The sequence below is a fragment of the Sinocyclocheilus anshuiensis genome, unplaced genomic scaffold, assembly GCF_001515605.1.
Source record: "Sinocyclocheilus anshuiensis isolate Anshui unplaced genomic scaffold, SAMN03320099.WGS_v1.1 scaffold1082, whole genome shotgun sequence".
Lineage (NCBI taxonomy): Eukaryota > Metazoa > Chordata > Actinopteri > Cypriniformes > Cyprinidae > Sinocyclocheilus > Sinocyclocheilus anshuiensis.
The window spans coordinates 468,186-484,409 of NW_015542379.1; the positions used below are offsets into that span (position 1 = coordinate 468,186).

The 16,224-nt window shown below is 34.6% G+C and overlaps 1 protein-coding gene across 1 annotated transcript in view; it reads left to right on the forward strand.

The window, feature by feature from the left end:
* The window catches only part of cd276 (CD276 molecule), a 92,260-nt gene that overhangs the window by 63,054 nt on the left and 12,982 nt on the right, over positions 1 to 16,224 (forward strand). The window contains exon 7 of the mRNA XM_016491598.1: positions 1,817 to 1,854. Within this exon, the coding sequence (XP_016347084.1) occupies positions 1,817 to 1,839 (23 nt within the window). The 3' untranslated portion in view covers positions 1,840 to 1,854. The remainder of the gene's footprint in view (positions 1 to 1,816; positions 1,855 to 16,224) is intronic.

A 16,224-nucleotide genomic window follows, 5' to 3' on the forward strand; every position in this document is an offset into this window, starting at 1 on the left:
ATTATACAGAGCCAAAGTGGTGCCTCTCTCTCTCTCTCTCTCTCTCTCTCTCTCTCTCTCTCTGTGCTTCCACCCTCCCCAGACCCTCTCTTTAAAAACAAGAGGGAAATGCTTCCCTGACTTCCCCCTATAGAACACTTCCTCCCTCAATCTCTCTCCTCCTCTTCCTTCTCTCACTCCTCCCTGTCTTCCACTTTGCACGCCGTGGTTCTCCCTCTCTTTCACACTCTTTGGCGGCTCTCATTCACTCTTCCTCGCCTTTGACATGTTCTCTCGTTTGCGTTCCCAGCCTCATAACAGCCTCATATTACAGTCATTTAAACTCCTGTTCCTCCCTCATACAAACATAAGCATCTTATAAATCATGACCCGGTTGGTGTCATGGTTTTATCATGAATTTGTGCAGCTTCCATAGATGTGAACAAAACACTAACCCTGAGTAATTAAATCTTGGCATGTAACTGTGGAAGCTGTATGTAAATACATATGCACACATTACATTTCCGTACATGAAATATATTGTCAGATGAAGTGAAAACGTATATGAAACCTATTAAAAATGTGAAAATATCTTGCCCATACGAATATGTATGCTTTTGTGTGTGTAATACATTTTTTGGAAATATATGTCATATACATGTATATCCATACTAAAACCAGTCAATACATGATGACATTAGTAATATAAAATTAGTAAATATTAGTATTAGTAAGGATATTAGTAAATATAAAAGATAATTTTTTTTTTACAAAAACATATATAACTATACAGGTTTTTGTATATATGTCATTTTAATTAAGCTGCTTATATACAGTGGTGTGAAAAAGTGTTGGCCCCCTTCCTGATTTCTTATTTTTTTGCATCTAATATTTAAATTTGTTTGATGATCTGAAACAATAAAGTGTGACAAACATGCAAAAAATAAGAAATCAGGAAGGGGGCCAACACTTTTTCACAACACTGTAAATAAAATATATTTAATAAATATATCATTGACATGTGGTTGCTACATACAAAAAATAATCATGTATGTAACATATATTAATTTCTTTTTTGTTTAAAGTTGAATTACTAAAATAAAAGTCTAAAAGATGAAGTCTATAAGAAACTATAAAGAAATACAAGTCTATAAAGAAATAAAAAAAATAAAAGTGACAAAAACACACAGCAAAATAACTAAACCTTTACTTAAAATTAAAACATATACAAGAAATTAAAGTCATAAACTATAATAATATATCAGTGATATTAACATACACACTGTTCAAAGTGTTCAGACTTTTTGCATGGCTGGTGCTTATAAAGGCAAAGAAACGGAGTTTACAGTACAGACAGAATAGAGCATACATAACACACACACACACAAACACATTCTTCGTTTCTCTCCTTCTGTCATTTTTTCCTCCATTGACGTCATTGTTATAGATTTTTTCATGCCATTCGTGCCGTGTCTGTCTGGCATGGGATTGCAACCCTTGGCAACTGAACTGAACGCCCCAGGGATCTCCATTCATCCGGCTCTGTGTGCCCATGTGTGTGTTTGTGTTTGCATGTACACAGTTAAATGTCACACACCGTGGCACCTCTGAAAAACAGCAGCTGATAACACAGGTCTTGTGTTTGAGTGTTGGGCAGCGTGTAACGATGTTGGGTGTAGACTGCAGTTTGCTCTCCGGGGAGTATGAGCCTGAGATGGTTGTTACTAGCTCAGACCAGCTCAATACTGCGTTTTTTTTTTACTAGCCTTCTGTTGTTTACCTCTTCTTTTTTTCCCATGTCCTTAAAGAAAACTCTCTTCTTCTCTCTTTGTTTCAGCTGCAACACCTCTAAAGAGCTAAAGTCGGAGACCACAGGTAAGACTCTTTATCATTTAGCTCTGGCCAAGATATTCTGCTGTTTCACTGGAATATTTATGATTGTTTTTATTTTTATGTTTTCAACAAAATCCTCTTTTCTTTTGTTTTCTTCTTTTTTTTATTTTTTAGAAGAGTTTATCGAAAACAAAATGTATCACATTTTTCAAAACAGAGCAGACTAGAAATTTTAGCATTCTGGGAAAGTATGAATCCTTGTAACATGGTCCATTTATTTTATTAAATGTAATTTTTTTAATGTAATATTTGAAAGAAAGTGAAAGTGACGTGTGGCCAAGTATTGTGACCCATACTCGGAATTTGTGCTCTGCATTTAACCCATTCAAGTGCACACATACAGCAGTGAACACACACGCTCTCACACACACACACACACACTCTGTGAACAGCCATTTCTGCTGCGGTGCCCGGGGAGCAGTTAAGGGTTCGGTTCTTGCTCAAGGGTCTCACCTCCGTCGTGGTATTGAAGGTGGAAGAGAGCGCTGGACATTCACTCCTCCCACCTACAATCCCTGCCGGACCTGAGACTCGAACCCACAACCTTCGGGCTACTAAGTCTGACTCTAACCATTAGGCCACGACTGCCCTAATGGTTAGAGACTGCCCTAATATTTAGTATATATATATAATTTTTATACATAAATGTATTTTAGTTTTTTATGTGACAATTTTTTTTAGGTTTGATAATTCAAAGATTCTGAAAATGCTCCATATTATGTGTGTATGGTTATAGGGAATTCATACTGAAAAATTAAACACAAGTAAATAAATAAATAAAAATCCTTCAAATTCTTTCTTTCTGTCTTTCTTTTTATTTATTTATTTAAATTTTACAAATATGTAATTAAATCATTTAAAACGTAAAATATTTATAAATATTTTCTAATGTGTATTTATAAACATATACATGTATTATACAGTAGGCTATAATACAAATTGATATATGTTTGATATTTTAAAGACTCTGGAAATGCCCCATATGTTGTGTGTAGGGTTATGGGGAATGCATACTGAAAAATTCAAAACTAAAAGTAAATAAATAACTTTTAAAAAATATTGTATTTACAATATTGTATTTATTTATTTATGTATTTATTTGGTTATTTATATAATTTTACAAATATGTAATTAATTCATTTAAAATATAAAATATTTATAAATATTTTATAACGTGTATTTATAAACACATATATGTATATACAGTATAATACAAATTTCTATAGGTTTGATATGTTGTGTGTACGGTTATGGATAATTCTTACTGAACATTTAAATTATTCCTACAAATTCTTACTGTATTATTCCAGTTTAATTCAGCTGAAATTTACAATTTTGCATCCTGCTGCCTCACTTGAAATTCTGGAATTGGATCGGTGATTAAAATCCATTTTCAATTGAATTCTGAATGGCACACAACCCCGTCTGTGACAAGTGTTTTCAAGCAGCATGCTCTGCAGCAATCTCCATTTTAATAAAGCGTCATTATCTTTATTCTGTGAAGGGCGTTCAGAAGATCCCGAAGTCTTGACATTCTGCTTCGAATAATATCCACTAGGTGAATGGTTGCCATGACGAATTCATTTCAGTGTCAAGTCATTAAAGTGGCCTGGTGGACTCTCCTCTGCCCTACCATGCTAAGCCTGATTACTGCTAATCGCCAGCCCTTTGAATCATTAAAAAGCCAGACACAGGTGCAAACGTATAGGGACGAGGTTGCAGGACAAAATCTATTTGAAACAGGGGGAGTTCGAGAGAAGAAGAAGAAAAAAAAACTGCCTGTTACTAAGACAAGGAAATTAAATGACATAATTTGCTTTCCCAGACGCGTAGGAGGCAGACTGACACACTGACATCGACAAGTCACACTATTTTTAACTGCCACTCATACGTCTTAATTACAAAGTAAAGAATAAGTGATTCCGCCTCTCGTGTGAGAAATTGGCATTGTGAAATTGGCCAGTGCGCTGTCTAGGGATGTTAGATTATGTTCTGACAAAACACAAACATTGTTTAGATCACAGCAAATGGAGTAGACGTGTCCATCATATCTAAAGTAACCAGGCTTGCTGAGATTAGGAATATTGCATTAATATTATCGTCATGGCCAGATGGTAGTTTTCTAAACTCAACACAACAACAATCTTACTTTGCTTACTTTGTTCACTGTGCTGAGGAGGAAGACTGACCCAGTGTCCCTGGTGATGTCCAGTGTGCCCAAGGCAACCTAAACTGCTTTGTTTCCAGATCTGTGTTTGTTTGCACTAGGGTATTTTTGGAAATTGCATCATGAACCCTTGTAAAAGGCCTGAGGGCTTCCCTAGTTTCATAACATCATCCATCTCTGCTGTTCTTCTGAGAACTGTGGGTCAGATTCATACAAATTAGATGTTCTTGACCTGCAAGAGCTGTTTGGGAGTCTTTGGGTGCATCATATAGGAAGCATATCATATGAGTCTTTATTCAGAGGGAACAATGTAAATTAATGAGGTAATGATCTTTTTCAGCGAGAATTTGCAGTTCAGTCTGTCCTGCTGATGAAAAATAAAAAAAAAATTTCTAAATCTTGTTTGCGTTAAGATGATAAAAAGCTGATTTAGTTATTGCTTTGATTTGATTACTGAAACTAATATTTTTAAAAACAGGAGAGGTCCAAGGATTGAGCCATGGGGGTTTCCACATGTCATTGGGATGATTTAGATTCATAATTGACTGCTTATATGTAATAAACCCTAAATATGGCCTAAATCAGCTGAGGACCATCTCAGGGGTCCTATCCAGTTTTCTAGTCTGTCCTGGTGCATATTGTGGTTGATGGTGTCAAAAGCAGCATCTAATAATAAAACTAGCACTGATATTTTCTTTGAATCCGTAATTAGGAAGGATATATGAGTCTTTATCGAGGGGGAAACATGTAGATAAAGTGATGAACAGGAACTTGTGATCAGCCGCACCAGCGTATGTTTTTTTTTTAAATACATAAATAAATGAATAAATCAACAGCCCTTTAAAGGGGTCATATGATGCTATTTTAAAGATCATTATTTGGTGTAACAGAATATGTTGACATGCTTTAATGTTAAAAAAACACATTATTTTTAAAATACTGTACATTATTGTAGGTCCTCTATGCCCCGCCTCTCTCAAACGTGTCGTTTTCAACAAAGCCCCCTCCTTTGAAAAACGCAGTCTGCTCTGATTGGCCAGCTGACCCAGTGCATTCTGATTGGCCGAACACCACAAGCACGCGTCGGAAATGTAACGCCCCTTACCATAATCGCAGCTTCAGCTTTCAAAGTAATGCTGTTCTGTTGTAAATACATCTTAACCAATGATTCCTAATTGTATCTACTTCCGGAAGACCAAATGAAGTGCTTTTGCTTTCACACTGAAACACACAGCGTCTCCCTGACATGGCTGCATCAACACGACTGCTGTTCCTGAAACCACGCCTTCTTTCTTTGCGTGCACATTTGGGCGGCATTATGCTAATATTTCCACATAGTGACGTAGATATGTGGGGGCGTGTTAGAACGAGCCGTTTTAGGTAGGTGTGGCTGACTCTTAACTTTTATAAAGAATATCTCTTTGGATTTGAGACTTTAGTCTTTGCAACTTTACAGATCTTCTTTATGCACCAAGAGCTTGTAACACTCCAAAGAGAAAGGACTTCTGCATGACTCTGCATGAACTGATTTAGTTATTGCTTTGACATGACATGCACGGCCCCCTCAAATCCCTCCACAACACACTCACATTCTTGCTTCTGCTCTCTCACTTTCCGAGGGGTCCAAAGTAAATTAAACATATGCGGATGAATGAATGAGCAAAAGCACACATTGATTGGTGCGATATAGTGGAGAAATCAGAATCTTAACTCTTTCACACTCAAATTATGTAATGCGGACACTAAAATATGGCTTTATTGCTACTGTAAATGCAGCCATAATTGATAATCAATAGGAAAAAAATATATTTATGACCATATTTTATTGGTTATTTCTAATTTGCATCACCATACACTTTTTGAATAGTAGTAACATCTAAATAATTATACATTTGGATTTTAAGAAAATATTTAAATAAACTTTTAGGTAATATTTATTATAAATTCACTAAGAGCTGGAATTCAGTATTGATATTATTATTTCTCTTTTGTTGGTTTTGATTGCTCCTATTTTCATAATTTGTAAGTCGCTTTGGATAAAAGTGTCTGCTAAATGACTAAATGTAAATGTAATGTAAATGACATGACCACTGAATCTAAGATTTAAAAAAAAAAAACAGAAGAGGTCCAAGGATCAAGCCTTGGGGGTTTCCAGATGTCATAAAGGTCCATTTAGATTCATAATTGCCTCTGAGGTAATCTTGCCGTGTTTGAGGTAATTGTCAAAACAACACTATTCAATGCTATTAAGACACCAGGTGTATCATTGTTTGAGTATTGTTAATAAAATCAACACATACCTGGATTAGAAATTTGCTTGAGTTGAGTATTTTTATTATGTGAGTTGACTATATTTTATTATAGTTTATGTCACTGTTGCGATTACATTTTTTTTTTAAACAGGAGAGGTCCGAAGATTGAGCCCTGTGGGTCTCCACATGTTATAGAGGTCTATGTAGATTCATATTTGCCTGTTTATATGTAATAACCCATAAATAAAACCTAATGATCTAAATCAGCTGAGGATAATCTTAGAGAGTCCTGTTCAAGTAGCCATTTGAGTCTAGGAATGTGTTCTGCTGACTGAGAAAAAAACATTCTCAATGATCTTGCCTATAAAGGGAAGATTTGAAATAGGTCTGTAGTTGTTTATTACAAAATTATCCAGATAGCACTTTTTTTTTAGGACCAGCTAAAAACTGCAGTATTCAAGACAAAGGAAGGATGCCTGAAAGGAGCCAATAGCTATTTTTAATAGGTCAGTTACTGGACAGTTGAACACACTTTCAAAGAAGGATGTGGGCAGCAAGACAGCAGGTCAACTGTTTAAAAATCTTGCAGTGTTTTGTAGGCAGTTCCCTCAAACCCAGCCAAAGTATTTAAATGATTATGTTGTTGTTGTTGTTGTTGTTGTGGGGCTATATAACCTCAGTGCTACATGAGGATGTGCTGATCTCTATTGTAATATAATTGATTTGGTGAGTGAAAAATGTTGCATTTGCTGTCAGACAGCAGATAACAGGCAACCTTAGTTTAGAGGGTTAGTTAACTCTGAACCCTTCTCTGTACCCTTCAATATGTCCAAAGTGGCAAAAAAAGTGCAGGTGTTTCTAATGTTCCTGTAATGTTTAAAAAAGGTATTTCTAGCAGTGCTTAGATTCATTAGCATGACAACTGTCTATGTTTCATCAGCTTTCCATTTCTTTTCATGTTTTATACTTCTGTTGTATTCCTGTTGTATGACTCATTTGACATTGATTTTAAGTGTTGTTTTCCCCCCTTTTAATCTAACATCATCCAACCATGGAGTTTATTTCATTTATTAAACCAAGGTTTCTCTAATTTGTTCCACCAAATTAAAATATGGTTGCTTCTTAGTTTCAAGTGGGCACAATTGACATGAATATGACTGTAGAAAAAAAATGTTGAACAAATTTGTTGTTTTTTTTTAATTATTTTTGCTGGAAAGACAGTGTAATTGGGTGTAAAAGTTTTCAGTATAATTAAGTTCATTAAACATTTTTAAGTAGTTTGTTGTATTCTCATTTACTAAACTTTTTAAAAACAGAAATAGATCTAATTTAAGAGAGATGAAATGTAGGACAGATGAACAATTACAGTAACTTAAAAGAACAACAATTAAAATAATGTGCACGGATGAATTAAATGCAGGAATGTGCATTAGAAAGTAAAAAGCATCAATTTTTATTTCATGTTGACTTTACTGTATCTGTGTTCGGCCTCATATCAGTCTCAGACTGACGTCTAATCGGGAGCAGATTAGATGCATGTGCTCTGCGCCTTAAGTCGGCCCTAGTCCTTCTATCACTTATCAAAACAGAAATAGAGGAAGCCACAGGCACACTGGGTTCCCTCTTGTTCTGGGAACATTTGTGAATGTCAGTGCTATTGTAGCGGGGACCTGACACACATCACTGAGAGCTGTTATCAGTTATCAGTCGAGCAGCGAACGCATCAGCTCTCCAGTCTTCAGATGACCCCGTGAGAAGCCCCTCTACAAACTGTAGATGGAAAGCTGCTCTGATGCTTTGCAGGTGCTTCATGTCCACATTTCTCCTTTTTACAGTGCTGCATTGTTAATTTTTCTGCACAATTGCCAATGACTGCGACTAGTTTGATAGCTGAGCTCTTGTTAGTCATTTTAGTTGGGAGATCCTCCATATAGGCACAATCTCCAGGGGGCTATATAACCTCAGTGCTACATGAGGATGTGCTGATCTCTATTGTAATATAATTGATTTGGTGAGTGAAAAATGTTGCATTTGCTGTCAGACAGCAGATAACAGGCAACCTTAGTTTAGAGGGTTAGTTAACTCTGAACCCTTCTCTGTGCCCTTCAATATGTCCAAAGTGGCAAAAAAAGTGCAGGTGTTTCTAATGTTCCTGTAATGTTTAAAAAAGGTATTTCTAGCAGTGCTTAGATTCATTAGCATGACAACTGTCTATGTTTCATCAGCTTTCCATTTCTTTTCATGTTTTATACTTCTGTTGTATTCCTGTTGTATGACTCATTTGACATTGATTTTAAGTGTTGTTTTCCCCCCTTTTAATCTAACATCATCCAACCATGGAGTTTATTTCATTTATTAAACCAAGGTTTCTCTAATTTGTTCCACCAAATTAAAATATGGTTGCTTCTTAGTTTCAAGTGGGCACAATTGACATGAATATGACTGTAGAAAAAAAATGTTGAACAAATTTGTTGTTTTTTTTTAATTATTTTTGCTGGAAAGACAGTGTAATTGGGTGTAAAAGTTTTCAGTATAATTAAGTTCACTAAACATTTTTAAGTAGTTTGTTGTATTCTCATTTACTAAACTTTTTAAAAACAGAAATAGATCTAATTTAAGAGAGATGAAATGTAGGACAGATGAACAATTACAGTAACTTAAAAGAACAACAATTAAAATAATGTGCACGGATGAATTAAATGCAGGAATGTGCATTAGAAAGTAAAAAGCATCAATTTTTATTTCATGTTGACTTTACTGTATCTGTGTTCGGCCTCATATCAGTCTCAGACTGACGTCTAATCGGGAGCAGATTAGATGCATGTGCTCTGCGCCTTAAGTCGGCCCTAGTCCTTCTATCACTTATCAAAACAGAAATAGAGGAAGCCACAGGCACACTGGGTTCCCTCTTGTTCTGGGAACATTTGTGAATGTCAGTGCTATTGTAGCGGGGACCTGACACACATCACTGAGAGCTGTTATCAGTTATCAGTCGAGCAGCGAACGCATCAGCTCTCCAGTCTTCAGATGACCCCGTGAGAAGCCCCTCTACAAACTGTAGATGGAAAGCTGCTCTGATGCTTTGCAGGTGCTTCATGTCCACATTTCTCCTTTTTACAGTGCTGCATTGTTAATTTTTCTGCACAATTGCCAATGACTGCGACTAGTTTGATAGCTGAGCTCTTGTTAGTCATTTTAGTTGGGAGATCCTCCATATAGGCACAATCTCCAGTTGACTCAACTAATTCCTCAAGTTTAACTATAACTGTATACCACAGTGACAATACTAGTGTGCTGTCAAAACTGTTTTACATGTGCTCTTCTGAATTCCCACCATTGTTGCATAGTCTGAAAAGAGGGCTTTGTGATTTTAAAATCATCCAAAAGAATGTTAAATGTATAAATGTTTTATAAATATAAATGTATCATTTTTTTTCAGTGCTGATCAACACACTGTCTGCCGCTGGCCGCTTGGTTGTTACTTTAAAAAACAAAAACTTATATTCAACGAACAAAAATTATCCAAACGTTTTTCTAAATGAACTTAATTAAACAATGAAACTACTTTGCCATTATATAAAACTGAACTATTTTAATAGCTGAAATAGTAGTATAAACTGTTTTGGGAGAAGGGGAAAAAAAATGGGCTCGGGTCGGACTCAAGCCAAGAATTCGGACAAGGGCCGGGCTAGGGCCTATATTTGAGGTCCTAAGGGCTCTAAGCAGATGCCAGCCTCCATGGCTCTTCATTCAGAATGTAGTTTGGGTCAAAATATTTCTTCACTAAAGATTCAAGCCCTGTTTTTCTGAACTAAGTCACGCTAGAAGGTGAGGGTGACCCTCCGAAGACGAGACCTCATGGGACCCTGATCCGGCCCTGGCAAACACTGTAAATCATTGAGTTTATAGATTGAAGGTACTTACTGGAAGACCACGGAAAGGTCACAAGGCAGGACGAATGGAGATCTATGGTGAAAACCTATAGAAAGATCAATAACTGTACCATAAAAAACTCTTTCCCATTACAGTGACTTCATCCTTCAGTTTACACTCATCCAGAAGCCTAGACACTGAATTAGTTTGTAAAATTAGTATCTGAAGTATAAATACGAGTGCATCGCTATATATTTCCTTCAGAAATCATTCTAATATGCTGATTTGCTGCTCAATAAGCAGAACAAAAATGAACAGATACATATACAAAATAAATACAATGTCATTTAAGACCCATTTAGATTGTGCTAACCCTGAGGGAAAACAGGTGGTTTAAAAAAAAGTAAAGACATTTATAATGTTACAAAAGATTTCTATTTCGAATAACTGCTGTTCTTTTGAACTTTCTATTCATCCGTGAATCCTGAAAAATAAAATGTATCACAGTTTCCACAAAAATATTGTGCAGTACCACTGTTTTCAACATTGATAATAATCAGAAATGCTTCTTGAGCAGCAAATCAGTATTCGCCATGAAATTATCTCATTAATGTTCAAAATACTAATAAATCTACTTGAATTGGAACCAACAGGTTAATCGTCTGGATGAAGTCACACTGAATGAATGAAAGTGTCTGTCACTGCGTATGGCGTCTGAAATATGCATATCACAGATCGTGTGAATACTGTAAGCTGTTAATACGAGCGCCAAGAAGACGCCGCTTTATGCTTTACACAGCGTGAAACAGTATATAGTGTGATCGTACGCCGTTCCAAACATAGCAGAGACATATTTATTGCCAAGCACTGAGAGTCTAAGAAATACATCAAAGTCTAATATAAAAAACAACCAGCTCCCTCTAGCAGTTCAGAAAACAGATGATGATTGGAAGAAGGAAGACAGAGAGGATGAGGAGGAGAACGAGCTGTAATTGCAGTCCCACACACCCAGAGCCTTTACTGAAATAGCCTTGCAATTTTCAAGACAAGTAATGCAGTGGCCTAAGCATTTCCTCAAGCCCTCTTTTTTAATCTCAAGTCATTTGCTCTCGTTGAGTTTTAGATTTGCCTCTTTGATGGTCATAGGCTTAAAGTCCACTGAAACTTTCACTGTATTAGCATCCCGACCTCCGTCAGCTGCATCGCCGGTGATCACTTCTTGTTCAAAATGAATGAATGACAGTGGATGCATGACTGTTTAACACGATGCAGCATGCAGAATATCTGATTTCATAACGTCAGTGCATGCGATTTTACTGATCCAGCATCAACCTCTCTGATATTCAGATATTGATGTTTTCTGTTGATTAAAAATATACATAAATGCATTTCCTCAAGTACTTTCGATGTTTTGCATTCATTCATGTTTGTTGTCTATAAGGTCATGTTATTCTAATAGCTACTCGAGTAAAATAAACCTGTTCATGTGTGATTCCTGAAGCATCGGCTGCGTCTGAAACCAAAGGCCGCTGATGTGATTATAGACAGAGTTATTGTAGAAATATAAAGGCAGCCATATGCATTTTTCTTTTTACACCCGTTTAAACTGAGAAAAATAGTAAGACAAAATATAGTTTGCAACATTTCATAACCAACTTTTATATTGTAATTGTAATAAAGCAAAAAAAAAAAATCCTGGGTAATAATATTATTAATAATATTGTTCTATTATAAAATAAACATTTAACATATATAGCATTTTTCACAATAAGTATCATTTGAAGCAGTTTTACCTTGTTGATGAAAGTATGTGTATTGGATAGGATTAACTATATGCTAAATTCATAATTATTGTTTTTCAAATGGCATTTAGAAAGTTGAATGAAACTGGCAAACTTAATTATTAGTACTCATTCATTTAATTATTTTAATAAATGTAATTAATTATATGTATGTATGTACTCAAAATATAATTATATTAAATACATAATTTATATTATTATATTTGCCATTGTTACAGTTTCATTTAGCTTCCTAAAAATAAGTATTTCCTTGCCTGTTGTAGACCAGCTTGGTTATCATTGGCATAAATTAAATTAAATTAAATTAAATTAAATTAAATTAAATTAAATTAAATTAAATTAAATTAAATTAAATTAAATTAAATTAAATTAAATTAAATTAAATTAAATTAAATTAAATTAAATTAAATTAAATTAAATTAAATTAAATTAAATTAAATTAAATTAAATTAAATTAAATTAAATTAAATTAAATTAAATTAAATTAAATTAAATTAAATTAAATTAAATTAAATTAAATTAAATTAAATTAAATTAAATTAAATTAAATTAATAAAAAATAAAATAAAATAAAAAATAATTAATTAAAACAAATATACAAATAAATAAATAAACAATCAATCAATCACCCAGATGAGGTTTTTTAGTCTACAGGATGTTATGCATACACTGGATCTGGACAAGGCTCGATGGCTTCCTGTCTTCATTCTTCATGTTTTGGACACTGCAGTGACATGTTGTCTAAATGAGGACCCATTTGTCTCCTATTACGGTATATATTTACTTTCAGAAGTGTGTTAGCAGCATTAAATGCTGTGCAGTGTGTGTTTCTGCTTATGCATGGCTAAATAAAGAGAAGATCCCGTCGCACTGTAACAGTAGTGTTCTCCGTACCGAGAGAAGAGCCGTGTTTCCGCTGTGAGAGAGAAGTAATGTTCAGCCCAGCGCTTCAGGACTCCATATGAAACTTAATGGCTGTCAGAGCGATGCCTTTCAACAGACAGAGCCGATAGGGGCAATTAGTGGCAGATAATGGCTCGCCCACCCACACCGTAAGTAGTGCACTAAAATATTGATTTCATTCCCATCCTATATATATATATTCCCCTTAACCATTTGCTGTCACTCTAAAAATATCTCTGGTCGTGGCAGGCTGTCCAATGCTGAAGAGTGGGAGTCGAGGGAAGGAGAGAACGAGGCTCTTTAGGACTGAGGTTTACAGTAGAGAGTGTTTCTATGAGCGCCTGAGGAGACTGTGAGACGCTGGAAGAGACGTTTAGAGACGTGAGTGGCGTAAGAAGGATGTAGAGGTGCTCAGGGAGAGACGAGACCTTCACAATGCCTAATTCATTCTTAATGTGGACTGAAACCAATCAGGGAGTCAACTGTGAGAGCAGCGCTTGCACTGGAAACAGACACAGTAGAGTTTCTTATTGCTAAACGGAGCAAACCAGATATGAGAAGAAACCCAAGACCAGGGCTCTGAACCGGTTCAAGGAACGAAAACGAAAACCGGAAACGAACAAAATTTGGACAGAAACAGAAACGAAATCAAATGTTATAGTTCCGAACAGAATCGAAAATTTGAAATGGCCATTAACCGGTTAATAAAGTTATTTTATCGTTCCATTTAATATTTGAAATTTGCTATATACAGTATATATGGTGTTTATAATGTTTGTAAACATTTTGCTTTTCTGGCATTTTAGCACATTATTTCTGAATGTAGCCTAATAATAAAATGCGACGTGAGCCTACGCGACTTATGTTTTATTTTCCTCTCAAAACACAATTTTATAAGAGTAGCATTGTTTTTAACAATGCAGCAAACATTTTTAAATATCTTTAAAAAAATACTTTAATGTCTTTAAAGCATTAACAGATTTTTTTATTTTGTTTAGTAGCCTATAATTTGGCCAAAATCTTGAAAAGATGCTGCTGTATTTGCTGTGACTAAAGCACAGCGGGTTACGATACCAGATCTCTTCCTGTTTTTTGTTTGTTTTTTGAGTAGAAAATGATGTACTTTATTATTATTATTGGGGTATTATTATTATTGTTATTATTATAATTGTTGTTATTATTGTTATGCAATTGTAATAAATAAATAAATACATAAAGTTTCATAAAATTTTTATACATTTTAGATAACATGCATTAATTGTGTCTCATCCAGTAATGTTACTAAATGCTGAATGATCATGTCATCACATTATGTAAGTTAAATATGTTGCAAATGTCATTTCACATCATGTTTAACAAAAAAAGTGTTTAAAAAAATAAAACCCATATATTAAATTAAATTTAAAAAATGACATTTAATTTAATTTAATTATTTAAAAGTACATACATTATTTCATAAATGCATTATAATTGTATATTATTATTATTATTATTATTATTTTTGATTTACATTTTTTTAAGTAAAACTTAAATAGTACTAAACTTAAATAAGTAAAGAAACAAACAAATAAACATGCATGCATAAATTCAGGATTTATAAAGGTTTTATGAGTTTTAAGTAACATAATTAACAATTTTCTCCTATCCAGTAATGTTATTTAACTAAGTGCTAAACGATGCTCCAGCCAGCATTGTTTCCTGCGAATATTCCACTGAAATTCATCACATCATGCGAGTTAAACATGTTGCGAATGTCATTTCACGTCGTCTTTAACAGATTAACTCTCCAGAACTAGTGAACATAAACTGGCTTCAAGGATTCTCAGAAGCCACTTCAGTTCTGGTATAAAAGCCTGACAAAGTTCAGAAAATGAACTAGAAGCTATTGGCTTTATTGTTCCTGCATTATTAATGGCTGTTCAGACATGGAGGAGCGATAGAGAGAGGAGATCAATGAGCGCTAATGAACACGCCTGCTCTTCACGGGTCGCCCTCCTCCCAGCCGCAATTACACAACCAGCCTGAGGGGGCAATTAAGAGCCATACATTACCCACAATGCAAGGTTTAGTGTCCGTCTTCTCGTGCAGATCACCATAGGTTTGCTTTAGAGTGTCATATACACAAAATAATTTCTGTGTGTTTATGTAGCACTTCAACAAAAATACAGATAATGCAACTTCACATTATTACAGGAAACAAAAAAAAACTGATCCGTTATGAAACAAATTCAGTTTCAGATGAAAATTTGCTCTGCAGAAGACAATAGATCAATTTTGTTCTCATCTAATAGTGTCAGTGCTTTAAATCAATATTACTGAATATTAATTGCCTTGTAAATCACATTGTCATTACCATAATATGAAAAAATAATTTATTATTATTACACTCGTAAAAGTATTTTTACATCTTGGTAGTCGTTGTGCTGCCTTTGATATATGCTATTTAAATACAAAATATTGCTTTACAGTAACGATAATTTTATGAGAAGCACCATTAAGAATAAACATTAACAGTAAATGGATGCATTACTGTAGTGATGATTTTAAGGGAAAATGGGCTTAATTGTCATTTAAACTTATTTAAAAAAAGACAAAAAAAAATTTGATAGAAAAAAAATGCTTAATTTTATCAGTCAAATTAAAATTGCATTAAAATATTTTTCCTATATAGCTGTTAGAGATGAACGAGTGAATGCAAAGAAACTACGCTTACATAGATTAAAGCAAGGTCAACCATTGAATCAAAAAGTTTGTTGTTTTACTGATTCAACCTGATAGATTCCCCAGTGTAGTGCTGTTGGGGCATGTTGTCACAGACAGCTGTGTTATTGCCAATAACAGCACTCGGTAGATGCAAAAATCAACTCACTTTGACAATATAATGTCTTTTAAATGAAAGTGTTTTTACATCATGGTAGTGTTTGTTGTGCTTCCTTTAATACATGCTATTTAAATAAAAAATATCATTGCTGTACAGTAACGAGAATTTAATGATAATCACCATTAAGAATACTGGAGATTATGGAAATCATTAAAAGTAGATGGATGCATTACTGTGATGACGATTTTAGAGGAAAATGTTCTTAAATGTCATTTTAAATGATTTCAAAAAGGCAAAAAAAATCAAAAGAAAAAATATGCAAAATCTGATGAGTGATTTTGGGCTGAAGTGCGATTGGCTTGTGAGCTCTGAATGGCTTGTTTTTCCCGTGAAATGGTCAACAGCTCTGAGCCTCAGGCCGTCTCTGTCAGCAACACTAAATATCTCACACACACTGTCCCTACAGAGCCTCTTTCTGTTATAGCGTCTCACACACACACACAAACACACACTCACTCACTCACTCACACACAC